The sequence below is a fragment of the Kryptolebias marmoratus genome, linkage group LG5, assembly GCF_001649575.2.
Source record: "Kryptolebias marmoratus isolate JLee-2015 linkage group LG5, ASM164957v2, whole genome shotgun sequence".
Taxonomy (NCBI): domain Eukaryota; kingdom Metazoa; phylum Chordata; class Actinopteri; order Cyprinodontiformes; family Rivulidae; genus Kryptolebias; species Kryptolebias marmoratus.
In genome coordinates this window covers 5,229,275-5,255,286 of record NC_051434.1, presented here as the reverse complement: position 1 = coordinate 5,255,286, position 26,012 = coordinate 5,229,275, and the positions used below count along the sequence as shown (strand labels likewise).

Sequence of the window (26,012 nt, the reverse complement as noted above, 5' to 3'; positions counted from 1 at the left end):
CTAAAAATAAGAAGAGTTCAACACATAAAACTGTGTTTTAAAGCACAAATGAGATGATTTCCAGAGAGCTTTTAGCTGTTAGATGATGCCTCTTTCAGGTCTTTGCTGGATTTTTCTCGTTTCCTAAAGACTCGACCATCAGATATGATTCATCTGCCGTAGTTTTTAGCCCTGACAGTCCCTCTTGAGATTATTTATCTATAATCCCCAAAGATTAGACATCTTTAGGGGCTGATCTTCTCTGGGAACCCAGGAGGAGCTGGAGCGTGTCGTTGGGAAGAGACATGTCTGGATTTTTTCCACTTGACCCGATCTGTTAAAATTGGACACATGGAAACTTTCGTCTTCTGTCCTCCACTCCAAAAAAAAAAAAAAAACCACAAGCTTCACGTCGTGAAGATGTGGACAAAAGACCTTCAGAGAGCCTGAAGAACAGCCTGTCAAACTACGGCCTTTTGGAAGATGAATTTAAAGAAATAATTTGTGGTTTCAGCATCTCTTTAAGGCTGTTGTCATGGTAACATTATGACTTATATTATCAGAATCTGTGTTAGAGTCCCGTCCTTGTCTTTAATCTAAATTTAACCAGAGGACAGTGGAGGTCCTGATGTCCTTCACATCCTGCTCAGCTGGTCGGGCTCGTCCTGAGGGGGGGTCGTCTCTGCGTCGCTCCTGGACGGGCTGGGAAACATCTTCTGTTCTCATGGTTTCTATATTTAAGTGTCAACGGGGATGCTCCCCGCTGCTGCAGAGGTCAAAGTGCATGAGCGCCCGAGGACGTTAACGTTCTGCGGACTGACCGCTGCCGGCGTGGATCCAATTTCTGAAGCTTCAACACCAGAGCAGGTCTGCTTCGGGGCCAACTGTCGGCGTCGCTTCAGTCTGATTCAGTTACTTTTTTCTGAATACGAGGTAAAAAATAATCAAGTCAGAGTGAACATAGTTTCCTTTATTTTACTGCAAAACAGAAAATTCATCTTCCAGTATAAAAAGCGTCAGAAAAGTTTTTATCTACAAACTGCAGCAAAAAAAGACTCAGCTGGACTCAAGTTTCCAACTTTAACAACTCTGCTGTAAAAACGATCCAACATTTGAGTTTCAACTGTCGACGTTGAAGAAGTTTCATTTTCCTGAAACCGATTAGGGTCTTGATGGTAAATAAACATGATTGCTCTTTTTTTTTATTATTATTTACAGATTTCCTTTAACAGTTCGGCTGTTATTTAACAAACCAACTCGTCAACTGAAGGTTCATTTCAGAACAGATCTCAGATCAGTCCGAGTGATCCGAACTAAAAGATGTGAAAACCTGCTGTGATCCGTCCGTTTACAAATTAATGATTAATAACTTGTTAATGAAGCGCAGCTGATGAGTTGGACAAACTAAACTGAGATCAGCTCAGACTCCATAATGTTTTTTTGATAAAATGCTAAAATGTAAAACAACAAACTTTTCGTGAAGGAATGCATATCGCCCCCTACGCTGACTGGGAATGGTTTATATTAGCAATCAGATTTTACTCAGTCAAAAAGTGAGCAAAACAACTGAAAAGTTTATCGGAATTTAGTTTCGTTTAATTTCATAAAAACCTGAACACGACTGATTTTAAAACTAATAACAGTCAGAGGTGTTTTGGTTTTGTTGTTTGATTTCATTTCAGTGAACCAGAATCATCTCAGGGGTTTCAGGACATCGATTCTAAGCTGTTGCTGCCGTTAAAACTTAATAAACTCGTCTATTTGGGGTTTGAAACTCATGATTTTCTTTTTTTAGATCAACAAACTCATAATCTATAATGTTCAGTGTGTCTCTACATAACTCCTGTATCAGAGTCTGGTTTAGGGTGACGTCGGACCGACGAGGAGCCGAAGCTTCTCTGACGTCTCTGAGGTAAAGAAGAGGAAGACGATGATGAAGAATCAGTCATCTGAGAAGCCCTGAAACGACTCGCCGTCGCTCTCGCCATCGAACACCTGATGGAGAGCAGACGGACTGCTGACACACTCCCAGTTCTCCTTCGGTTTCTCTTTAATGTTCTCCTGCTCATCCATCTCCTCCTCCTTCACCTCCAGCTGAGGTTCTGGTCCTGGTCCTGGTCCTGGTCCTGGTCCTGGTCCTGGTCTTGGTCCTGGTTCAGTTTTGAGTTCAGGTCCAGGACCGGGTGCTTCGGTCTCTGGAGGCTGGATCAGAGACTCGGTCAGAGCCGTGATCATCCTCGCCACCTCTCCCTGACCGTCCACGGGCTGCAGGCTGCACGCCAAGCTGAACGATCTGAACCAGATCAGAGACAGGCGTTAAAAATAAAACCAGAGAAGAAGAAACCCTGCAGCCACGCAGTCACATGACCCCATGATCACGAGTTAAACAAGGTGTTAGTTGTTCATAAGTAATTAGGTCAAGTTCTACAGAATCACAAAAAGGCCGTCAGTCTGAAACTGTAAAACTTTTTTTTTTAAAACGAAGCTCAGATTTCACAGATAAACATCAACCCTTCAAATTAAAGGCGCTGCAGCTCCAGCTGCGGCTTTCTCAGCCACAGGCGGTAGAAGGTCGGTGCAAACATTCAACATGTTGAACAGAACTGATTCATTCAGTGGAAAATTCGTCTCGTTCCCCTCTCTCTCACCGTAAACACCGAGCTGAAGAGGCACTTATTACACGACAAAAATAAAAGCCGGAGCGGAGAATCTCTGCAGCCACGGAGAGAGAACTTCGTCTGACGACGGGGAACAAGGTTCCGGCTCAGTGAGGTACCAGGTATAGTATTTATACAACAGCACCATCTGAAGCCGAATTAAGAGCTTTGTCCCGACAGGGAGGTGGGCTCATATCGCTCACAACTGAAGAAAACAACGAGACGATATTCAGGAAACACGAACATTACAACGATCTCTGGAGTCTCAACTAAAAACCTGTTAGTTGGCTGAATATCCAAAAAGCACATGCTGTTTGTTTATTATTGTTTACATTCTTTACTTTTTATGAAATAACTTGGAAGTAATACAATTTAAGCAGTTTAAATGAGTGTTTTAGAACTTGTACTGTTTAAATTTTAAATGTCCAGTCTAGACACTGTTTTGTTACTTGAATGCGATTTTTTTTAAAAGGAGAAAACTGTGATTCTTCTGTTTTTATAAGAACCTTCCAGAGTCCTACAGGTGGCCATAAATAAACGAACATAAAGACGAGTTTAAGCTCAACTCGTCCTCATGTCTGAGGGCTACGAGGAGGAAAAGTGATCAGAGCAGAACGGTTGTCAAATATAGACTGAGTTACACCAACTTATGGTGCTGAAACACTAACAACTGATCACATGAAACTGACTTTTATCATTTATGACAACAGTGATTTGTGTGAAACAGACTCTAGGAACCTGGTCTGAGGGAAGAGTGTCTCACCTTCGCAGGACGTCCGTCTGTGAGTTCAGAGTGGACGAGACTTCACTGAGCCAACAGGCTAAAGTCAGAGACAGCTGGTCCAGTCCCAGGCCGTCCAGACCCCCTTCAGAGACCAGCTGAGTCCACCGGGCCTGGAGAGACAAGAGCCACGCCATCAGTACTCCTCGTCAGTGAGCCCGACAGGTGTTGAAGCCCGACAGGTGAGACTACCTGCAGGAAGTCTCTCAGCACTTGCGTCACACAGATTTCGAGCGGCTGCAGGCGGCAGCTGCAGCCCGGCGGGATGAAGGCGATGTCCGTATGCATGGCGGACAGACTCTCTTTGAACTTGCTGTTCAGGTGACCTCGATGGACGTCCGCCACCAGGAGAGACTTGCGGTTGTGTTTCGCCGTCATGCGAAAGCTCCACACCTGAGGAGACGGGGAGGATGGCATCAGATGACGTCACAGCAGCACAAAGCATAAACGTCTGCAGTTTGTGGTGAAAATAATCCGTTCACTGAAATTATTCCTGAGGGATAACAATGAAGAGCTAAGACACCATCACACAAAATCTAATTATTTTATTCTTCTAATAATGCAGCAAATAAAGACTTATTCAATTAGTTGTGTTAGCTAAATAAATGCTTCCTGTTTGTGTGAACATCAAAGTTTGAGACCTTATCAATCCAGATTTGCAGGCGGTCCTCGTCGGTGAACCCTTCCTCTCGGGCTTCCAGCACCACGTTGTCAGGAAACCCCTCGGGGATATCTGGCGCAGTTCCATTGAAGAACAGCAGGGGGGGCAGGAAGGCGCCGTCCGACAGAGCCGAGATGATGATGTCGAATGTGGGTTTGTCTTCGAGCGAGCCGAACAGCTGGAAGGCCGCCGAGTTTTGTTTGGAGAAAAGGTCGGAGTTGATGAAGACAGGAAGCTCGTCCATGCAGCCCCAGCAGTAAAGAGGCAGAACTCCACTCTGGATCTGAGAGCAGAAAAGCCGGGTCAGCTGCAATCAATACAAAGTGACTGACAGATAAAACTTATTACTATTAGGAATCTAATTTATTAATAAAGCTTTGAGCAAAGAGGGTAAAATGGTTACTGTCACCAACATGTCCTGATGGTGAGGATGAAAGGTGCAAGCGCTGATAAATATTCATGTTACGAGGAGACGGGTCTGCTGACCTGGGAGTAGAGGGACTTTATGAACATGCGGCTGTTCTCCCGTACGCTCCTCAGCTTGTTGTTGTTTGTGGTCTGCAGGCCGAGGTCGTGCCTCAGCATGAAGTCTATCGTCCAGCTGTAGCACTCCTCCGCCTTGACGCCCTCGCCGAGAGTCGCCTTGGCCGTCAGCAGCAGGACATCCTCCCCCACGCTCAGCTGCTGCTCCCGCCGATTCAGGACCCACTCCGCCATCTTGTCTGTCCGCCAGCACCACCTCCTGTGCGCCATGCCACGCTGCTGCTGCGCGATCCAGGACCGGATCATGGCAGGAGACATGGCGTACCGGCGAGACGTCTCGGAGATGCCGTGACACAGGGAGGAGAGGACGATGGAGAGCTGGGGCAGCGACAGAGAGGTGACCTTCGGCTGAAGAGGAAGAAGAAAGTCAGTTCTCCCTCTGGTTTCTGGCGGCACCATCACTGGCAGCACGTCAGGGCTTCCTCTCACCTGTCCAGGCCCGAGCACCTTGATGGTCATGGCTGGTTCGAAGGACGGCAAGGACGGGGATGTGAGGGGTTTGACTGACAGCTGGGGGACGGTCTGACCATGTGGGACAAGGTGGATCGGGACAAAGGCTCCATTTCCCTTACTGGACAGGTTCTCACTGACAGAGAGACAAAACAAACGGACTTTGAATTCTGTGATTTGTCAGAACTCACAGATATTTACACTCAGATCCTCAGTGCTGAAGGAAGTTTTTTCTTCTTCTTACGAATGTATGTCAGCTAACTTTATATAATGTCACAATATAATTAGCTGATATAAAAGTTCCATAAACTTATTTCCACTTCTCTTTGCTCTAAAGCTTAATTCTTCTTCCATTTAACAAATAACTCCAAAATCTGTACATATAATCTTTAACTTACTTTTTAATTGCTTTATTTTGATGTTTTTTATTAGAATTTATCTTCTTCACTCCTGTTTATGCTGGTTTTATTGACAAGTTTTAGTTTAGTGTGTTTACCTTTCAGAGTTAACGATGGTGACTTGTTTCAAACTCGGCTCTGGAAACAAACAAACAAACAAACAAACAGAAAAAGGATTTATTTAGTTGAATTATTTTGCTCAGTTTCACAGTAAAAAATCCTCTAAAAACAACAACTTAAAAATCAGCAGCTTGGATTCTTCAGCCTGACAGGTGAAATTAACAACGTCACTCTGGCGCCACCCGGTGGGCTTCTCAGAAATAACACCACAGGACCAGTTTGTATCAAAACTGGTTTGTTTTTGAGTAAATTGTCAGGTTTTCAGAGGCGTCAGGACGTCACAGACCCCTGTTAGAGGTGAATTATTCCTCCTCTTCCTCTTTATCTAAACCTGACCCAGACGTAAAATCACGCTGTATTAATTATACCTTTAAATTTGAAATATAAACTATTTTGCTTTTGATTTTTACGATTAACTGCAAATTTTCTTGGTGTCAGAAGAAAATCTGACCCGTGCTGGCACAACGAGTAACAATGAGGAATCTTTAAATATTTAATTGTTATTATTTTTCAGTTCTTTATTTTAAAGCTTCAAAAAGATAAAAGCAACAAGCTGATTTAAACTCAATTTTTATTGGCCTGGAGTGATTTAAAAAGAGGAATCCTCAAGCTTCACAGTAAAGCCAAACATTATACACGAAATAAAAAAAGATTATGTCTGAAAACTCCAAATTATAGGCAGATTAAGATATATGCTTTAAGTTATTTTAGTTCCCGGGCTCACCAGATGGACTCACTTTTAGGCAAATCTCAATTACGGCAAAAATTCTTATTTTCACGTGTTTTTGTTGCTCTGCAGCCTGAGGCTCATTCAGACTCATTTTGCTGCAAAAATAAGCTAAATATTTCTAAATATTTCAGCTTCATGCGAGGATTTACGACTGAATGCAGCCCCAACATTCAGTTATTACAAAAATAACCAACAAACCCAAGAGTTTTCTTCACATTATCAGCAGTGAAACTGATTTTATTTCTTTTTAAAGTGTGTTTTACCTTCAGCTAACTTGATGGAAACTTGTCCTTCATCTGGTGACTTGATGGAAACTCGTTCTTCGTCTGATGACGTGACGCAGGCGTGATCTGGTCTCTCTGTCAGGTGGTTGGCCATGGCGTCTCCTCTGTAGGAGGAAAATGTGCACGACGCACATCTTAAAAGCTGTGGCGAACTGAAACCCACACAAACAGCAGATTAGTTTCAGAGTCTGCCCAACAGGACGAATTCAACCGATCCATAACGATCAGATTCTCCTGCTTACCTCGGGTTTGACTGGAAGATGGTGGAGAACTGGGGCACTTTCATGTTGGTATGATTACTGTAAAAATAAAACAGAGCAATTAGAAGGATAATGGATTATTAACAAAAAACTAACAACCCCTGAATGTTTAGATTAACCTTTTAAACCCTAAAGAAAGCAAATAAATGGAGCCACAACAACACACAAAGCTGTGGAGCCAATAAGTGATAAAAAAAAGTACAAAGTTAGAAAAAGTTATGGAAATACTGCCTGGTCGATCAGTTTGTTTATATTTCTGGGGTCTAAAGCATAAATTATGACTGAACTGTAGCCAAAGGAGTAAAAGTTGGTGTGTTTTTCTAACATTTTACTGAGTTTGTGCTTGCTTTTCTATTTATCTGTTGTTGAAAATGACTTGGCTGAAAAGTTAAGGGCGTTTTTTAAAAACTTATTTAGTGTAAATTCTGTCTTTAAAGGAACAAGCTCAGCAGAAAACAGGAGGTGGATTCAGGGTGTTTCACCGTTTCCTTTAAAACAGCTGCAGAAATGCTGGAAGAGAGCTTTGTGCACCAAAACCATTTCATTAGGACTTGAGGAAACCGTGCCGACTTGTCTAAGCGTGGACATACTTGATCATGTGGTTGGCGTAGGCGGTGCAGCAGCAGGTGGAGAACTTGCAGAGCGAGCAGTGAACCAGGTTAGGAAAATGAGTCCTGAGGTCTGTGACTGAAGTCAGACACTCGATGCAGAAATGAGAGGAGCTAAAATCCCTGAAACACAAAAACACTCCACTGAAGACGTTTTCATCACAGTCAAATCAGCCAAACATGAGGGAGATGAGACGTTTATGTGCCGTTACCTCAACTGTAATAAATATATCTTCATATTCCGTTAGTTTTTATTACAGTGAAGTCATTCATGTTGATATTAAACTTGAATTGTGGCTCACTTGTTGACATAAAACGTAAGAACCAGGAAATCTTGACTATTAAAGGGGTTAAATATGTCAATATTTGTTAGATTAATTAAATTAACTTGGTGTACTGATGCCCCATATTCCATGGAAGTAAATTAATTACTGTTTATATGTTTGCAGTCCAAGAATCTTCAACAGTCTGAGGAATTAATCACGACTCCCTGATGTTATTTTAAGAAGCTGTTTATCATTAAAGAGAAGAAAATATAAACTGAACTGCTGCAGGGGGAATTTAAAGACAACAATAAGGAAGTTAAAATCTCCACAAGCTTCAAAATTTCACACGGTAAAATTAAGATTGTTTGAATTAAATATTGGGAGACAGAAGAAGAGTCCCTTCAGACAAGTTTGAACCTTTTAGTCAGTTTTACAGGAAATGACAACAATAATTAACTTCTGATCGTTATTTGTTTTTATACGAGACAAGCAGCTCAAATCCCTCAGAGTTATTAACATTAACATTCATGACTTAAAGTTGGATTAATTTAAGTCAGTAATTTGATGCTTTTCTACTCAGACATTATTTCTACCAGTTTGAATAGTGAAAAACAAGAAAACTGAAACACTTTCATAGCTGAGAAGATCAATGTTTTCATTTAAAACGGAGAAGAAAAACATTAAAGAAATGTAAAAATTACAGCTTTTAAGGTTCATGTTCCTACTTTATTCTATTAAATAATAAAGAATTATCTGGGAAATTAGGTAATAAGAGCATTTTGTTAGTTTTTTAATTATAAACTACGTCTTTATTTCTGGATGATGCTGAATGAGGTCTTCTGTCCTAAAGACGAAGTAAAGCAGAACCCACGAGACCCGGTTTGTTTTTGTGCTTCTGAACTGAAGTATGAGGACTGATGGGAGCAGTTTTTATACCTTTCAGCACTCAGTGCAGACAGAAGAGAGCCCAAACTCTCCACTGGTTTCCTTTTGACATCGTCCTGAGGAGGAGGAGGAGGAGGTGGAGCAACTTCAACCACCTGAAAAACAGCAGCGGAGGCGTAAAATGACACAAAAACGGGACAAGAAGGTGCAGATTTTACTGGCAGGTGCCACAAACACGACAAACACTCCAAACTGAACACACACAAACAAAAATCCCACAGAATAGCTAGATTTAAGGGCATACTGGCACAAACAGACATCTTTATTTCAAAAACTGATTAATTATGATTCAAGACAAACTGGGAATAAAGGAATTATTGGTTTAAATAAAAATAAATCAGATGTTTTAGTCAGAAAATCAGAGTTAAACTTATTTTACAGTTGTTTTCCTAGAAATTTCAGCTCTGACTCTTTCTGTTTTTATGTCTTTAAACCTCTGTTCTTCAACATGAAAATACTTCAGAGCTCAAAGAGGCTCGTCTGGATGTGCAGAGCGAAACCAACTTCCTTACCCTTAAAATTAGCTTTAATATAAAACAAGATTAAAGCCTCAGCTGAGCTCGGGATTTAAATCAGCGGCCGTATCAACGCTAACCTTGCATGGAACAAACGTCTTCCTCTGTGAATCTTCATTTTCAGATCCTCCAAACCCAGAGTACGTCCTGACCGTTACCTGCACAAACAGGTGAAGGTGGAGATCTTACGATGCTCAGCCTGAACAAACAAAAACTTTACAATAAATTGTTTAAAAAAGAAAAAGATTCAACTTTAAAATTGTAGAGCAAGTTCAGGAATTTGTTTAGTTCTTTGCTTCTTATTTGTGAGTTTCAGTAGCATTAATCTGTCATAACACCGTCATCCTCCACAAGAAGTCAGGAAGTCGGTTCGCGGTCATGTCGTTGTGAGCCGTTCGTTTTCTCACATGGAGTTTGGAGAGGTCTTTAGACGCTGGCGCCGGATCACCTGTTCTCACAGCGCTTCTTAAAAAGTTCATCTTTCACAGCCTCCTTGGAGGAATCTGAAATTCTGGCTCAGATTTTCTGTTTTGGGTTCAGTGTCAGTCTTTTTCTGTCCAATATGTAGTACGTTTCAGAGTTGACTTAAAAGATTAAAATATTAACAGAGCTTTTTTTTAACTTTCTAACATTTAAAATATTTAGCAGAGAAGGTAGGTGTAGGAACGGACATGAGGTGTACCTTGGTTCCAGGTTTGAGTCCGCTGAGCTGAGGCGGCGTGACGTGAGTTTTATGATGCAGCGCTTGGTGTTCGATGCGTTCGTGAAGATACAGGAAGTAAAGACGACACTTGTTACAGCTGAGCACATTTTTCTTCTGGAGACAGAGACACAAAAACACACTCAGGATTTGTTTTGAGGCATTGTTTTTTTTTTGTTGGCGCTGATCAGCTGAGGCGGAGCGTGGGTTTCAGCCACTGAGAACGGACCTGGTGGCGGATAATGTGCCTCTGGAAGCAGGGACTAAGGCGCAGGACTCGGAGGCAGTAAGGGCACATCAGGTGTCTGGTGTCAGCGTGAACCGCCTTGAAGTGAGTCAAGACGTCGGAGTAGAAGGACGAGCGGAAGTCGCACACCTGCAGGCAGAGAGCAGTGAGCTCGTGTTGAAGAGGCTGAGGGGAAGGAAGAAGCCGAGTGACACACCTGACAGAAGTACGGCATCTCTCCTGGTTTGTGATTGTTTTTCATGTGATGCATGAGAGCTGGCTCGTTGTCGAACGCCAGCTCACAGATCCTACACGTCACTGCAACAGGAGACGATTCAAAAAAGAAGCAGAAATTAGCAGTTTTAAGAGGCTTTAAAAAAAAAACTAGGCTAAGTAAAACTATCTGATAGTCGTAATGAGACAGAAGCGTCTTTGATTTTTGTTGAACGCACCTGTCGACTCGTGTTGGCTGTGAACAACCTCCAGGTGGCACTGCAGCTTGAACGGAGACGAGAACTTTCGGAAACAGTGGGGACAGGAGAACACAGAGTCCTTCTCTTTATTTTGCTCGGACATCTCTAAAATGTGCTGTTGCATGTGATCCATCAACCTGCGGGACACACAGCAAACATTCAGACTTAAACCTGAAACGTCTCCAGATCACTGCAATATTCAGACAGCCGACTTCAGGCTCGTTCAGCAGACGTCTGGTGTAATCCTTCCCACTAACTGCCTCTCAGGTGAGAGCAGCGATAGCATAACATCATCTTTATATTTAAAGGGAAGTTTATAGGTGTGCGTTTCAGTAAATCTCACCTGATGTTGTTGCGGAGACTCTTAGAACAGTGGATGCAGCGGAAGTATCGACAGAACTTCTCGTCTTTCTGCTTGTCCGAGCTTCCATCCATGCAGCCATAATAAAAATCCTCCAACAATATCACCAGTTTACTCGGAGGAGGTTCAGATGACGGTAGGGACTGGTCCGGGCTGAAAGTGTCAGATCCAGGGCTGCTAAACCCTTCTGACAGGAAGTCATCAGAAAATCTGGCCGTCCTCTGAGGAGGGGTGGCACCTTTAACCTTAAAAAGTCACAGGAGAACGAAACAAAGTCACATCTGAGGCAAAGATTAACAAAGAGGAGGTGCTGAAGAATACAACAACATCCGATCAATTTAATTCCCACTCAGCTGTAAAGGTTTTATACTCCCAGCAGGAAGTTCGGACGCGTATGAGAAAGTAGTTTTATAAAAATTTTATAAAATAACTAATAGAAACATCCTTTAAACTGATTTTTAAACATCAAGTTTCAAGTTTGTTTCCGTTAATGTTTACTGCCACCGTAAAAGAGTCAGTACAGTAGTTTGTCCTGGTAGAGTTGCCGTAGCTGTAGTTAAAATGTGTTGCAGAAAAGCTGTGCGTTTTCCCATCTTTTTTAAAATCTGTTAGCAATAATTAAAGTTACTGTATCGTGACTTTCTTTAGTAATGACTTTGAAACATTTTATCTGAATATAAATGTCCAGTGATAAACACAAAGCTAACTGAGTTAGCTTTCCAAGGTGTTCTCAATGTCAAGTTAGCATGTATGCTAATTATTGGTCAGCAGCTTGTGAATTATAGGCTTTTATAGAGTGCATGTTATTGTGCATGCTTTATTAGAAATCCTAGTAAAAACAACCGGACTTCTATTGTATAGCTGAAGACGTTTTGCTTCTCATCCGAGGAGCTTTTTCAATTCAATCCAATTGAAAAAGCTCCTCGGATAAGAAGCAAAATGTCTTCAGCTACACAATAAAAGTTCAGTTGTTTTTGGTTAACCTTTTTTTTTGGATTTAACCATGACTGAGAATCTACAAGAGCCTGCTGTATTAGGCATGAAAATATATAAATCAGTGTTTATGTAAAATAAGCCATAGTTATTTGAATTTTTTGTCACTGTATTTTAATTTCAGTGTTTTGGGTAAACATCGTAAGCTTACCAGCTGCCTCCTGGTGTTTATAATCGCATCTTTCTGAATCACAATCAAATCAAATCATGAGGTGCCTAAAGATTCCCATCCCTACATTTTACTACTAATGTTTTTATTTATCCACTGCAAACTGGTGCTGCCAAGACTGGATCTCACTACTTAATTTTACAAGTTACAGGAGGTGTGGATCTTCTGCAAACTCACGGCAGGCAGTCCTTGTTGATACTTGAGAACCTTATTGGAAGGTTGAGGGTCTCTGCTGGTTCTGAGAAGCTTGTTCCTTACTCGTTTCCTCCTTAGCTGTTTAATCCTTTGCTTCCTTTGGTTTTGAAGACTCAGACCAATGGCAGGGCAGCACATCTAATAAGAGGGGGCGGAAGAATGATAATTAGGAAGAGTTGAGCTGTGTGAGGTTCACAGGTGCAGGTGTAACGGGCGCAGTGCAGGACTTACACACATGAAGCCTCGCAGCTCTTTGATTAGTTTGTACTGAGAGGAGCAGACAAGGCAGTTGGGGGGAGTGACGGGTCCCACCTCACCTGAGAGAAGAAACAACAAAAAACACACCTAGGTTTTAACTTGAGCCTCAAATGTTGCTAAGATTGTTCTGCATTTAGAAGCTTCCTTGAATACCAGAAGAGGTCCAAGTAATGACTTTGTGCTACAGGAGAACTTTAAAAAAAGAATCTAAACCTACAAACAATTCACTTACTGAGTGCCAGTAAACAGGAATAAATTCAGGTTATCAGAGGCAATTAAAAAGCTTCACAAAACTGGATCTATGAATCGTTTACCTTTTCGTAGCAGTTTATCAGGTGCTGTCAGCTTGTTGCCTGAGCGGGATTTTGACTGTTGTTTCTTTGGTTTTGAAGCCGAGGGAGGAGTTTCCAGTGATTCCAAAGGACCAGATATGAAGTCCACATTGTGATCATTCAGAACCTTCTGGGCTGCTTCGCCCGAAACAACACCTGAATCAGAAAGAAGGTCTGGCTTAGTTTAAAGAGAATCTGATGTCTTCTAACCTGAGGCCGACTGTGGAGAGTACCTGTGATGATGGGGATCGGCTCAGGTCCTGCTGGAGGACCCAGAGCTGGGGTGGAGGTGATGCTGGAGGTCTGGGAGGCTATGGTGTTCACAAAGCGGGTACATGTAGGACTGCGGATGGTCAGGGCGATGGGCATCTGGATGGTGGTGAAGCCACTGGCTGAACCTCTAGGATAGGTGCTCAGCTTCAACACCGTCCTCCCACCTGCAGGACAAACACAGAAACACTTACACACTGCTGCAACTGAATATATTTAAAATATATACAGCTCTAAACCATAGTAAACTCAACAAACTCCCATTTCTGAAACTCATTTACAAGCTTTTAGAATTTACTTTCAAATACAAAACACTGACAAGTCTCACACACTGAGTCCCTGGCTGGGTTTATCTGTTGAACACAGCTTCTGATTCTTGTGGAAAACACTGAACCGAGCACACGCATTAATGTAGAAAATACTGACCTGCAGGCTGGAAGGGGATTGGTTGGCCATTAACCTTGAAGCCTAAAGGAGAACCTGTAGGCTGGAAACATCAGGCGTGTTAATTCAACGACTGGCAGCTAAAAAGAGTGATATTTAAAATCCACAGGTGACGAATATTCGACAAAGGAAAAGATGAACTGATTTACATCATGATACATCATTACCTTCACTGTCCAGCTGGGTGTCAGGGGGTCGCAGGAGGTCACTGGTTTGACTGGGATGGGGATGATACCGACTGGTGAAGAGCTAACTTCCACCTCTTCCTCGGCCTCTTCCTTTATTTGATTGACAGAACCCCAAATGCCTACACAGATACAAGAGACACATCCGATGTGTTTGAGCTTGAAATAAAACACAAGAAAGTTTATCTATTAATTAACAAAGGTTTAATAACAAATTATTAACAATATTTTATAACTTGTGTCATATCATTTATGATTCTGGGTAAAAAAGAGAACTTCAGTTCAACCATTTTAACAAATAAAGCAGGTAACAAAATCTCTGAAGACAGGACTATAGAGACCATTTCTCACATTGAGTGGTTAGGGGTAGTGACTGAAAGAACAATTTTGTAAACAACCCATATCCTCGTGCACACAGACAGTCCAACAGGTATTAGTCTTGCTGCCAGCAGCTTCTCAACAATAAAAAAAAGATTTTTGGTTCAAAAAAGGTTTCTCATATTTATTTCTTAAACCCTTGATTCTGTTTAACCGTTTGAAGTTTTACCCTTAATTAGTTTTTCCTGTTTTATTTTTTGCTCCGGTTGTGGAGGAAACACGTCCAGCTTCTCTTCATCGCACTCCATCAGCAAGTCAGCAGCACCTCCTGCCGCCACAGCGTCCACCTCCATCATCTTCCACTCCCTACCTGCCAGGAGAACAACATTCATATTCAATATATTACTCTTCCTAATAAATTCATCATGTGACCCGTTGCTGCTGGTCATTACTGTATAAGTGAAATATTTTTGCAATTACATAACGACTCTAAAATTAAAATGAGATTTTTTTTCAAATAAAAACAAAACAATGTTGTAGATCTCAGTTTAGGATTAAGGAATGAGGCAAAGTTGCATAGAGTAGGTTGCGGTAGCTCGGTGAGTTTGTAATCCTGAAGGGAATCCGGCGTGAAACGTTTGCCAAATCTTTCATGCGAGTTTGCTTGCTGTAGTGACCCCTGAAGAAGCCAAAAGAATAACTACAAAACTGCATGAAGATGTTCATCTGCATCAATCACAGCCACTGCAGAGTAGAGGATTATGGGAAATAAACAGATCTGATTGTGTGTAGTCCTCTAAAAAGCTAACAACATAAAGCTAATAGAGTTAATGTGAATAAAGTTCAGGAGAACAACAACAACTGTTTTTAAATCTCTAAGAAGATGTAAGCAATTAAAAACATGATATTGATAAAAATCAAACAACAAATGCAGAAAACAATTTCTACATGTTGAACTGTTAGTTTTAACCCAGGTTTCTGTCCACACTGAGCTCAAATGGTGTCCTCGTGTTGTAATAACACACAGACTTGTTTGTCGCCACACCACAGCAAACTGCAAAATTGGGATCCAGGCTTTAATTTAATTTATTTTTCTTAACAACAAGTACATCACATCTGCATTTTTGATCAAAGCTGTTCGTCTTTTTAAACTGAATTAATCAGAGCTTAATTTTGACTAAAGTTACCAACTAGTTGCTTAAATTTCCAAGATAATAAAACGCTATGTCTAATTTGTTTAGTTTAGTCAAAATTTAAATGTTCACTTTAATGTCTACGATAAATTGATTAAGTGATTACACGATAAGCCACAAATTTAAGTACATTGTTAACGTAAAAGCTTAAGTGTGCAAATGTTTACATATGTAACACACCTAATGCAATTTAAATTATAAACACCAACAAAAAATTTCACTCTAATTATTATTATTGTAGTTCCACCGCACATTGTAATCATGTTAGCTGTTAGCTCACAGCTATGCTAGCTGCTGAGAATCCCGTGGCTCTTCAGTTGCATTTCTTTTATTTTTACCAATTTTACACAGCTCGATTTAAATAACACTCGATAACTTATACTGATTAAAATTCTCCGTACCAGTGAGTTGATCTGTTAACTTACCCAAGAAAAGCTGGTAAACTTTTAAGCACTTAGCTTGCCGGTTAGCAAGATGAGCTAGCCCACTGAAGTACTGCTCAAATGTTGTTTAAGTACGTTACATTTAAATTATATTAACAAAGCCTACTAAACATAACCGCCTATACTTACTTTCAGTTTAATTATTCAAACATGTAGTGATAAAAGCAAGCTGGTAGGGTTTAACAGGAGAGATGTTGTGCTTTTCCTGCACACACGATCATGTCCGCGGCACCCCTCCCTCCCCCTCCTCCTCAAACAGTTTAGCTAACAGTGCTAACAGTTAGCAGCTAGCCGAGCAGCTAACTCCATGACTTTATTAACTCTGCAAAATACCCGTGTGAAAAGTATGTCACCTGGGTACTTACCTTATCCTGGTTTTTATAATGACAAATAGATGTTCATTCCTTTAAAATTCCATAAATAAAATCAATGAATTCCAGAAAATAAAGAATGTATATTGCAACCTGCAGTAACTATAAGCTGGCAGCAGCTAGGACCAAAGAACACGTTGTCTGTGTTGTGAGGTAGCGCTAGTGTATCCCTCCGCCTCCGCACAGGCTGCCGTTTCTTTTGTCGGTACTAGATTCATACGGGGCGGAGTGATATGTAGCCGTGAAGACACGGCATCCTGCTGTTACTAAACAATAAAAACAAACAAACCAACAGGAAGACTTTGCTTTTATTCCCGATCATTTTCCTAAAACAACGTGAAATACACTCGGCTTTCGTGGGATGTTATGTCAGTTCTGACGTAAAACGCTTTCACTTTGTTTATTGTGGAAAAGAGCTGCACGTGTGCCCGCTAACAATGCATGCTAACAGTTAGCATGCCTTTGTTTTTATATAAGTTACCTCACAAATAAACGAACACGTCGTGTAGTTTTCCACTCACGTTTAGGTTTTTAAGTTGCACATCTAAACAACAGTAAAACAAAGGAAAATTTAACGCGTAACATGTATTTCCTCAGCTGCTTAAAACTACTTAAAGAAGCTGTTTTCACACTCAAAAATGCTAAAACCTTTTTGATTTGTGGTCCAAATTATGGATGTTAGATGAAAATAACAGCTTAACGTTTAGGCAATTAAACACACATAACATGTTTTGCTTGCCTAATTTGAAGTTAAATGCACAAAATTAAATACACAAATTATTGCCTTAACTGCCTAGCATCAATATTTATCACCACAAATGATAAATGCCCTGTACATAGACAATTATGATGAAAACATGCAACTTATTTCAAGTTTATGGTCCTTTAATAATAGGAATGTACTAGCTCTGCTGTTTATTCTTAAATATTTTGTGCTTAAATCTTAGTCCTAGCAAAAGCTCTCAATCTTAGACTTCTTAATTTACAAAACAATAAAGCAAATGCTAACTGAGTTAATCTACAATCAATTTGTTAGGTTTAAAAAATACAATGCACCACAAATAAATGTCTTAATTTAACATTTTATTTATCTACATATTGAGGGAGGAAAAGATAGCAGTCGCAAGTTTTGTACGTACGACGTGATGACGTCAGGGACCCGGAAGAGGCTTTCAGTAGTGTTGTCATAAGAGCTCAGCTGATAGATATCGGCAACAAAAAGGCAACTAAATCTTCCCAGGCAGAGTGGAGCTGATATTTTTACAGCTTCTTTAGCTTCTTTTGTGTTGTTTTTTTTTCATCGTAGGTGTCTCTCAGCGTCGCTATTATGAACGTGACGCTTGCGGTGAAGCAGTACATCTCCAAGATGATCGAAAACAGCGGGCCTGGGATGAAGGTTCTGCTCATGGACAAAGAGACGGTGAGACACCTTTAATGTACAATAATGTGGTCTCCTGGAGCGGACACCTCGTTCCAGTCCTTATGACTGTGTGGTCATTACAGTAATTCATAATAATAATGTCAGTAATGTGTGGTAGTCACTGTTCTGGTGGGTTTTTAATCGTACTGAGTGTTTATGTTATATTATTGTTATTCTGGTAGTTACAGAGCTGTTTGTTACAGTTTGTTGAATCCTGTTGAACTTATACTGACAAAGGTGTTGTTACAATCTTCATATATTTAGGATTTAAGCCACGGAAATCTTTCAGTTTTCATGCAACAGTTGCACAATTTTCAATACATTAAAGAAGAAAACACGATATGAGTTGTGCCAGTCATCTGCAAAGGCTGGTTTTAACAACACAAAGAACTTCAGAACTGTCTATCTGCTATTTGTTGCTTGATTTCACGTGAATCTGCGGCATTGAAAAAAACAACAACAATGCTTTCATAAGATACTGATAAACAAAACAAAAGCTTTTATTGCTGAGCATACGTTTCATGTTTTCATGTTTTTATTTCTGTGGGTTTATTGCATGTTTGGAATAGATTATTTCTGGGACCTTCCAGAAAACCCTTGGGTCTGGACACCGACGTTGATGGCGTTCACAGTGGTAGAATAAAACTCAATGTTTTTGTCTCGTTTCAGACCAGTATAGTGAGTGTAGTGTACACCCAGTCTGAGATCCTGCAGAAAGAGGTTTACCTGTTCGAACGGATCGACTCCCAGAACAGAGACAACATGAAGCATCTGAAGGCCATCTGCTTCCTTCGTCCCACCAAGGTCCTAAAATCTGTCCTTATTTGTTGAAGTGGCTTTGATAACAGCGAGGATACCAACATTTCTTTATGTATTTCCTGCAGGATAATGTGGCGCACTTGATCCAGGAGCTCAGGAGGCCAAAGTACAGCGTCTACTTCATCTGTACGTCCCTGCAGTATTACTGATGATACATGGTGTCACACATAGGCTGAGTATGAGTGAGGCAAAGATGGAGGCCACGGCGGAGGTTACTGTATTTATCTACGCAGTCGTCTAGTTTGATGTTTGTGAAACAGAGCCACACACTTCAGCTGTTTAACAGTATTTAAAGTTGAATCCACCCCTGAGTGCTGTGTCTGTTTGTTTCAGACTTCAGTAACGTGATCAGTAAAAGTGAAATCAAAGCTCTGGCTGAAGCCGATGAACAGGAGGTGGTGGCCGAAGTCCAGGTGAGTCTCAAGTCCTGAATCTTGGACATGAAGTTCTGACTTGAGTTCTTGTTTTTCTGCAGACATTTGGACACCAGTATTGTCCTTTAACAGGATAAACCGTCTCTTCTCTCTGATCAGACCCATTGTTATTTAACACAACCTAAACAAAATTTATCTTAACAGATTCAAACTTGAGCAACACAAATAGATTGAATAAAAGATTACATTTATGAACGCTAGAAGCAAAGTAAACAAAATAAGCTTTGACACAATGTAGAGTAATAAAATAATCACAAATCTTCAACTAAATTCTTACCTCTGAAGTTCTAACCTCAGACCGGGAAGTAATTAAATCTCAATCTCATTGCAGGAGTTTAATTTAGTCTGAAACAAGCTTTTAGTCTAAATTGAAGAAATATCCAACAGCTGCTGGTCCTGGATCAGTTCTTTATTGTTGGATAAACAAGTTTCCTCTTTATTATTTCATAGTTTTTTGACAAAGCGACGATTACCTAAACTCAAACTGGTAGAAGTGGATCATACTTTGTGTGTTTCTGCAGGAGTTTTACGGAGACTTCATCGCTGTGAATCCTCACCTGTTCTCCCTCAACCTGCAGGGAGTCGCCAGGGTAAGAAAGACGGGAGGTTCAAGGTTTCTGATCCCCTTTTGCTTAACATGATAAATATTTCTTAGCAACAGAGTTTGATCAGTTTGAAGCTAAAAAATGGGCGAATTTAAGTATTTAATCAACCTTTAAGGAGCTAAATTGTGAAAGCTTGAGGACTGGGTCATAGCGTCTCCACTACCACAGCTCTTGTGGGACGTTTGGGACATCTGCTGTGGTCAAGAACTTTGAAAACTGGTCCAGGAAGATGTCGATGGAGTCGTTGGTAACGTGTTTCTGTGTGTTCGTGTTTTTAGGGGCGCAGCTGGGAGCCCTCCATGTTGTCTCGCTGCACTCAGGGTTTGACCTCCGTCCTGCTCGCTCTGAAGAAATGTCCAATGATCCGCTACCAGCTGTCCTCCGACATGTCCAAACGCCTCGCGGAGAGTGTCAAGGTTTCCATACCACACCGCCATAACACACTTCCTGTCTGAGATTTGAATGTTTTTCCTTGAGTAATCAACACTTATCTGTTCTCAGCAAATCATCACAAAGGAGTACGAGCTGTTCGATTTCAGGAAGACTGAAGTTCCTCCTCTGCTGCTGATCCTCGACCGCAGCGACGACGCCATCACGCCGCTGCTCAATCAGGTGACCAATCATTGCCTGATTTAATTTAAATTACAGGAAATTGTCTATAAAGTTAGATTATATTTAACTTCAGTTTCTCTCAGTAATTAGCTATTTTTAAAGTAATCCTTGGCTCCTCCGGGTATTTAACTCAACTTTTACAGTAATTTTGAAACATTTATTTGTGCTTTTTATGAAAATATTTCTCTTATTTTTATTCCATTATGCTCATTTTACTCTTTTTAGCAGAAATGCATCCAGTCTTTCGTTTACATTGTGAAAATAGGAAGCTAGACCGATATCTGAAGCTGTTTCCAGTGGCTGCTCAGAGGTTTCTGTGTCAGATCATCGAGCGTTAATGAGATGTTGCTGCGTTGCAGTGGACGTACCAGGCGATGGTCCACGAATTGCTGGGTCTGAACAACAACAGGATCGACTTGTCCAGAGTCCCGGGGATTAGTAAAGACCTGAGGGAGGTGGTTCTGTCTGCGGAGAACGATGAGTTTTATGCCAACGTGAGTCTAAACAGCTGGAGCAGAGGGCAGCTTTTTTACCCCAAATCACTTCTTATTAGTTTCCTATTAATGATTATTTTTGAAAATGATTTTCAAGATGCTAAACAAAAGTAACACAACAGAGAGGAGTGAACTTAGCTGACTAAAACCAAGCCAAACCATCCCACCTCAGAGTCGTTGTTTTGATTCTTTAATTTATTCTTTTTGGTCGTTAGATTGACTCTTTTATCTCTGTTTTCTCTAATTTTGCTTGAATTATTTTTGTCAAGTTTACAAATGAATCTGTGACTTCCTTGACAGATTCTTATGTTCCTGTGGTGTTTTTAAGGCTGAATGCCTCTGCACAACATCTGTAACATCTGTCAGACTTTTATCCTGAGAACATTCCAGCTTTCTGAATGTTTGCAGAAATGTTTTTTTTTTTAATTGGCGGCAATTGATATTGATCATTGCATCTTATTCTACCTGACTATTAATCGTTAAAATGCTCCTTTAAGAATTTAACTTTTATATTAAATGTGTGAGTTTCAAAACAATGGCATACTTATAATTGTTTTTTTATTACCTTTATTGCTCATACAGGACAAAATCACGTCATTTTATTTCACAGGTGCTGCATTCATTTGTTCTGTTTTATTTGAAGAGATTTTAAAAACAGTTTGTCTAAAATGAAATATGTACGTCTGAAAACAACTTGGACACGTTTTTTGTTTTTCTTTCTCATTATTAGAACTTGTATCTGAATTTTGGGGAGATCGGCACCAACATAAAGAACCTGATGGAGGACTTTCAGAAAAAGAAGCCTAAAGGGCAACAGAAGCTGGAGTCCATCACTGACATGAAGGTCAGAGGTCATTCTGGTGCTCAGTGGGAGCAGTGAAACAGCTTTTCTCCAGTTGTTGACTGTCCGGTGTCGTCCCTGCAGGCGTTCGTGGATAACTACCCTCAGTTTAAGAAGATGTCGGGCACCGTGTCCAAACACGTGACGGTGGTGGGGGAGCTGTCCCGGCTGGTGTCGGAGCGGCAGCTGATGGAGGTGTCGGAGGTGGAGCAGGAGCTGGCCTGTCAGAACGACCACTCCAACGCTCAGCAGGTAACACTCGGCTCCACAGGCTGAGCATTTCAGGTCAGCACTGGAACTGATTTTACTGCTTAAATATCTGGTTCGATTAGAAGAGCAGCAGCAAAAGAAACACTAAAGAGAGGGACATAAATAATAATAATAATAAATAATAAACCTGTAATGAGCTACAACACGCTGGCGTGTGTTTTCCCAGAGTGTTCGACGGCTGCTGCAGAATCCTCGTGTTTCGGAGCTGGACGCCGTCCGTCTCGTCATGCTCTACGCTTTGAGATACGAACGCCACAGCAGCAGCATCCTCCCGTCTCTGATGGACGAGCTGAGCAGGAGAGGAGTCTCTGAACGATATCGCAGGGTGAATATCGTACTCCTGACTTTACATGTTCGGTTTTAGAAAGTCGGACAAAGTTTAGGCAAACATGTAGTTCCTGCATTCTGCCTCTGGAGGGCAGTAAAACCCATCGGGTTGTGTGTGTCTCCACAGATGGTTCAGTCTATGGTGGAGTATGGTGGAAAGAGAATCAGAGGAAGTGACCTCATCGCACCGGCAGATGCTGTCGCCATCACTAAACAGTTCTTTAAAGGACTTAAGGTATAAAACAACAACACTCGCTGTTACATCTGGTATGAAAATGTGTTGAATTTATCTTAATAAGCCTTCTTGTTTTTTATTATACAGAATATTTCCATCATATATTAGTAGATCACTTTTTCAGCTTATATTTAGTTTTTAAGATGTGACAAAAAATATGTGAGTAAAGGTTCAGGAAAAGGAGGCTTTTCTTTTTAAACAGAGGTGTTGCAATCAGAGCTTAACACCCCGTTTTGTTGTGTTTGCTCAGGGTGTGGAGAACGTGTACACTCAGCACCGGCCCCTGCTTCACGACACTCTGGATCAGCTGATTAAAGGTCGACTCAAAGACAGCCAGTTCCCGTACCTGGGAGCCAGCAGCCTCAGAGACAGGTGACCAACACACGAGAGGCGATTTACTGCGTACCTTACAGATAATATGCACTCCTGACAGGGAGGTGAGGGACGTATGAGATCCATCTGAGACGTCTGAGAGTCTGGTTACCAGCATTAAAGTTATCTGAGACAAAGCTAACTTACAGCCACAGGCTCCTGCTCCCCAGTTTTCTAAAGTTGGGGTGCAAACATATTCTTTGCTCCCTCATTTTTTGACTTAGTAACAGTTTATCACTCCCAGCAGGAAGACAAAAGCATGATTTTTATCTGCTTCTGTAGTTACAAACTCAAACTTGACTATTAAAAACAATTACAACATCTACACCCCCCCCCCCCCCCCAGCCTTGAGTTGGTTCAGTCCAACTGTGTAGCCGTTAGCTCGCTTTTCAGACAGCTGTGTTCAAACTGTGCTGCATCTTTTTCAGGCTATGGTTCAAACAGAACAGAGTGATATCATACCAATCAGGAGCACAAGATAGCCACTGGTTTATAATTAATGCTGCTCTTATATTGACAACTACTTAGAGCTCATTGCTGGTGATTATTTTTGGGCTGAACAAATATCTAAAACTGGACTAAAAAAGGCCTAAAAAGAAAGGTTTTGTGAATGTCGACATCTGGTTTCATAAGTGAACTTCTTGGGATCTGAACCCCATATGCATTGCAGTTTCTGTTACACCAACTTGGCAGACTTCTGTTAATGGGACTATTGCCCTAATGTCTGGGATGTAGACGCCATTTTATCTCATGACCAGGAGCCATTCATGCACCTGAAACTGGTTTTACACATCTGACAGATTGTTAAACCTCACCTGAAACACAGGAAACACCTCTCTGACATTTAGGATCCTTTCTGGTTATAGATGAGACACATCTGAGACAGGTCAGTCAACGAGAGACAGATAACATGCTAATAACAGGGCGTTCCCACAGACCACGAGTAACTCACGTCTAATATGAATGATATGACGTTTCACACAGTCCGGAGAATGTTGTCCAAGTCACAGGATGAACGTGTTTCTCCAGGCCTCAGGACATCATGGTGTTTATTATTGGTGGAGCCACGTATGAAGAAGCTCTGAGTGTTTACAACCTGAACCGCAGCACACCTGGAGTCCGTATTGTGTTGGGAGGGAGCGCCATCCACAACACCAAGAGGTATCGGATGGTTTTCATATTATTTCTTCACATTAAAATTTACTCTTCAAGGCTCCCGTTAAAATAAACAGAAAGTGTCCGAGAACGGATCCCTGTGGAACTCCAGACATAAGTTTGGTTTTGTCGGGTTAATGTGAACAGAAACATTTTATTTCCAGCTACGTTTGACCTGAAGCCCTTCGATCGTGCAGGAGTCTTTATTTCTCTCTCTGTCCTTCAGCTTCCTGGAGGAAGTGATGTCAGCGACGGGTCACAGCAGCGGCGGCGACAGGGCGCAGGGAAGTGGTCCCTATAGCAACAGGCGATGAACACAGATGCTTCCTCTTCCTCCGAGTCTTCACCTTTTCGTCGAACAAACTGCATCATTCCCTCCATTTTTCTGTGTCGGTGTGTTTAAAGGAAGCGTTTCTGTGGAACTTTATGTCTTTAAACACTGGAGTGTTTCGATTATAAGCAGCAGGTGGTGAGAATATTAAGAACTGATAAACGTCTGGGATAAAAGATTAATTTGACAGTATTGTGTTTTGGTTTTTCTTTCTGTAGGCAGGTCAGTAACAGTTCATTAAATCTACGGTCAAATATCCTACTCGGTGTCGGAGTCATGGTTAGTTTTATCAAAATAAATAAACATTAAAAAGTGTTTTAGTGAGCTGGAAATCAAGGTATGTGATCAGAAAAATGAGCTTCTAACAGCAGGAAGCTGATTAAACCGTGATGCTTTTTAAAAAGCAGCTTCAATGAGAACAGCTTTCCAGCAGCTTTAACTCTAAACCTGATGAAGACTCTGTTTCAGTAAAAGAAACTTCAACAACACGTTCTTTAAAAGACCAAATAATAAAAGACTCTCACTACATTTGGACGGATTCTGTTTGCATTAGTTTGTTTTTCATGCAGTGAACTTTTTAGACCCTCCTGTGTTTGATTCGACTCGTTCTTCTTGCTGAAACACCATTTCTTTCACTCAGTTGTCTGTTTCTCTAAAGTGTGTGACTGAATGTACATTTGAAAAGTTTAATAATAAAGAATATGAGTAATAAATATGAAATGTTCTGTTTTTTATATCTATGTATACTTAATTTAGAAAAATACTGTTTGGTTTGATTCTTTATTGATGATAAATCATGTTTTTTTTTTGTTTGTTTGTTTCAGGTTATCGTGTCAATTCAACATTTACACAGTTTCTGGTTTTATTTTAAATTCTTGAACTGTTTCTGCTTACTTTGTCCTATTTTTAACTCATTCAGGAGATGGTTGCTATGAGTTGGGTTTTTTTGTAACTTATATTTTTAAAATATTTAACTTTATTGCAAACAAACTTTTATTTTTCAGTGAGCATTTTGCTACTTTTAGTTATCGTTCAGCTGCTTTTAGCGTTTAATAAGCCTTTTACCACTCTTAGTTTTTAGCTGTCCTTTTGCTAATTTTAGCTCATAATTTGATACTTATAGCTAGTGTGATATTTTTTAATATTATCTCCTTTTGCTACTTTTAGCTGTTAGTTAATCTTTCTGTACTGTTAGCTAGCCTTTTGCTAATCTAGCTTTTACTGCTACTTTTAGCTTCTAACTACTTTTTTATGACTTTTAGCTTGCATTTAACTAATTTCAGCTGTAATTGGTGCTTTGCTTCTTTTAGCTTTAACGACTCAGTTTCTGCCTCCACAAACGTCAGCACACGCTGCAACAATAATGCAGTTTCTCCAGTTTAACTAGTTTCTGTTAGTTTTTGCTGCCGGGGTCTTTAAGTGTAACCTTCTGTTTCATCAGCAGGTTACGACCCCCTGAAGTTATCGACGGAGCTGCATCACACATTTATCAGAAAAACAAACTTTGCGTGGACCATAACTGTTTGTCCTCGGCGTGCACGCTAACCTTGAGTCCATGACTTATTTTACTCTGTTAATAAACAACTGCAGTTTTTTTGAAAACACAGAAAACTCTTTGAAACTTTCAAAGTTTCCAAATCTTCAATTTTAAAGCTAAAAACTGAATATTTGCTGTATTCTTTAAGTGTGTTAAAGCTGAAACACTGGGACGATGTTTCAAAATCCAGTGTGAAAGTACAGAAGATGTAGGAAGTGTGGACAGACATCCTCACGGAGACAAAACTAAAGGGGACTTTTCACTTGTTTTAAGATTTACAACAACAGGAGACACAAAACCATTTTAAAAGTAAAAACAGAACGACTGAAATTTACCACAAAACATCAAATAAACCACTAAATGATAAAAAGAAGGCAAACAGTTTGATGAGAAAATCTAAAAAGGTGATGAAATGGACAAAACAGACAAAAA

The 26,012-nt window shown here is 40.7% G+C and overlaps 2 protein-coding genes and 1 long non-coding RNA gene across 5 annotated transcripts; 2 read left to right on the top strand and 1 right to left on the bottom strand.

The window, feature by feature from the left end:
* Nucleotides 1-931: 931 nt before the first annotated feature.
* Nucleotides 932-16,284, bottom strand: pogza (pogo transposable element derived with ZNF domain a). Of its 3 annotated transcripts, none has more exons than XM_017429595.3 (25): nucleotides 16,123-16,284; nucleotides 14,351-14,491; nucleotides 13,786-13,925; nucleotides 13,601-13,661; nucleotides 13,138-13,341; nucleotides 12,887-13,060; nucleotides 12,546-12,631; nucleotides 12,297-12,452; nucleotides 10,940-11,202; nucleotides 10,576-10,733; nucleotides 10,341-10,441; nucleotides 10,127-10,273; nucleotides 9,880-10,014; nucleotides 9,278-9,355; nucleotides 8,674-8,777; nucleotides 7,454-7,594; nucleotides 6,846-6,902; nucleotides 6,583-6,755; nucleotides 5,568-5,607; nucleotides 5,051-5,207; nucleotides 4,565-4,969; nucleotides 4,059-4,361; nucleotides 3,610-3,810; nucleotides 3,400-3,530; nucleotides 932-2,272 (listed from the first exon to the last, which is right to left on the bottom strand). In XM_017429595.3, the coding sequence occupies exons 2-25, from the start codon at nucleotides 14,475-14,477 to the stop codon at nucleotides 1,921-1,923; spliced, it is 3,894 nt and encodes a 1,297-aa protein (XP_017285084.1). In that variant the 5' UTR covers nucleotides 14,478-14,491; nucleotides 16,123-16,284; the 3' UTR covers nucleotides 932-1,920. The 3 variants fall into 3 exon arrangements, with proteins under 3 accessions (XP_017285084.1, XP_017285085.1, XP_017285086.1); XM_017429596.3 differs by lacking the exon at nucleotides 16,123-16,284 and adding an exon at nucleotides 15,887-16,002; XM_017429597.3 differs by lacking the exon at nucleotides 16,123-16,284 and adding an exon at nucleotides 15,740-15,879.
* LOC119617057 lies at nucleotides 2,683-3,875 on the top strand. Its single transcript, XR_005233225.1, has 3 exons — nucleotides 2,683-2,751; nucleotides 3,364-3,599; nucleotides 3,739-3,875. It is a non-coding gene; the product is annotated as an uncharacterized LOC119617057 (long non-coding RNA).
* A 990-nt stretch (nucleotides 16,285-17,274) lies between the features above and the next one.
* vps45 (vacuolar protein sorting 45 homolog) lies at nucleotides 17,275-24,756 on the top strand. Its single transcript, XM_017429614.3, has 15 exons — nucleotides 17,275-17,548; nucleotides 18,218-18,352; nucleotides 18,433-18,493; nucleotides 18,701-18,780; nucleotides 19,323-19,391; nucleotides 19,685-19,822; nucleotides 19,908-20,018; nucleotides 20,378-20,512; nucleotides 21,243-21,356; nucleotides 21,438-21,605; nucleotides 21,790-21,948; nucleotides 22,078-22,185; nucleotides 22,436-22,557; nucleotides 23,587-23,718; nucleotides 23,939-24,756. Exons 1-15 carry the CDS (start codon nucleotides 17,456-17,458, stop codon nucleotides 24,024-24,026), a joined length of 1,713 nt encoding a protein of 570 aa, XP_017285103.1. The 5' UTR covers nucleotides 17,275-17,455; the 3' UTR covers nucleotides 24,027-24,756.
* Nucleotides 24,757-26,012: the final 1,256 nt, after the last annotated feature.

Bases quoted from the DNA above. Each gene is read 5' to 3' on its own strand.
- pogza (XM_017429595.3), bottom strand. From the start codon at position 14,477: ATGATGGAGGTGGACGCTGTGGCGGCAGGAGGTGCTGCTGACTTGCTG. The intron at 10,442-10,575 runs GTGCGTTCAACA...CTCCTGTTGCAG, and splicing joins CAGCCAACACGAGTCGACAG to TGACGTGTAGGATCTGTGAG. The intron at 4,970-5,050 runs GTGAGAGGAAGC...CTTCCTCTTCAG, and splicing joins AGGTGCTCGGGCCTGGACAG to CCGAAGGTCACCTCTCTGTC.
- vps45 (XM_017429614.3), top strand. From the start codon at position 17,456: ATGAACGTGACGCTTGCGGTGAAGCAGTACATCTCCAAGATGATCGAA. The intron at 20,019-20,377 runs GTGACCAATCAT...GCTGCGTTGCAG, and splicing joins TCACGCCGCTGCTCAATCAG to TGGACGTACCAGGCGATGGT. The intron at 22,558-23,586 runs GTGACCAACACA...GTGTTTCTCCAG, and splicing joins GCCAGCAGCCTCAGAGACAG to GCCTCAGGACATCATGGTGT.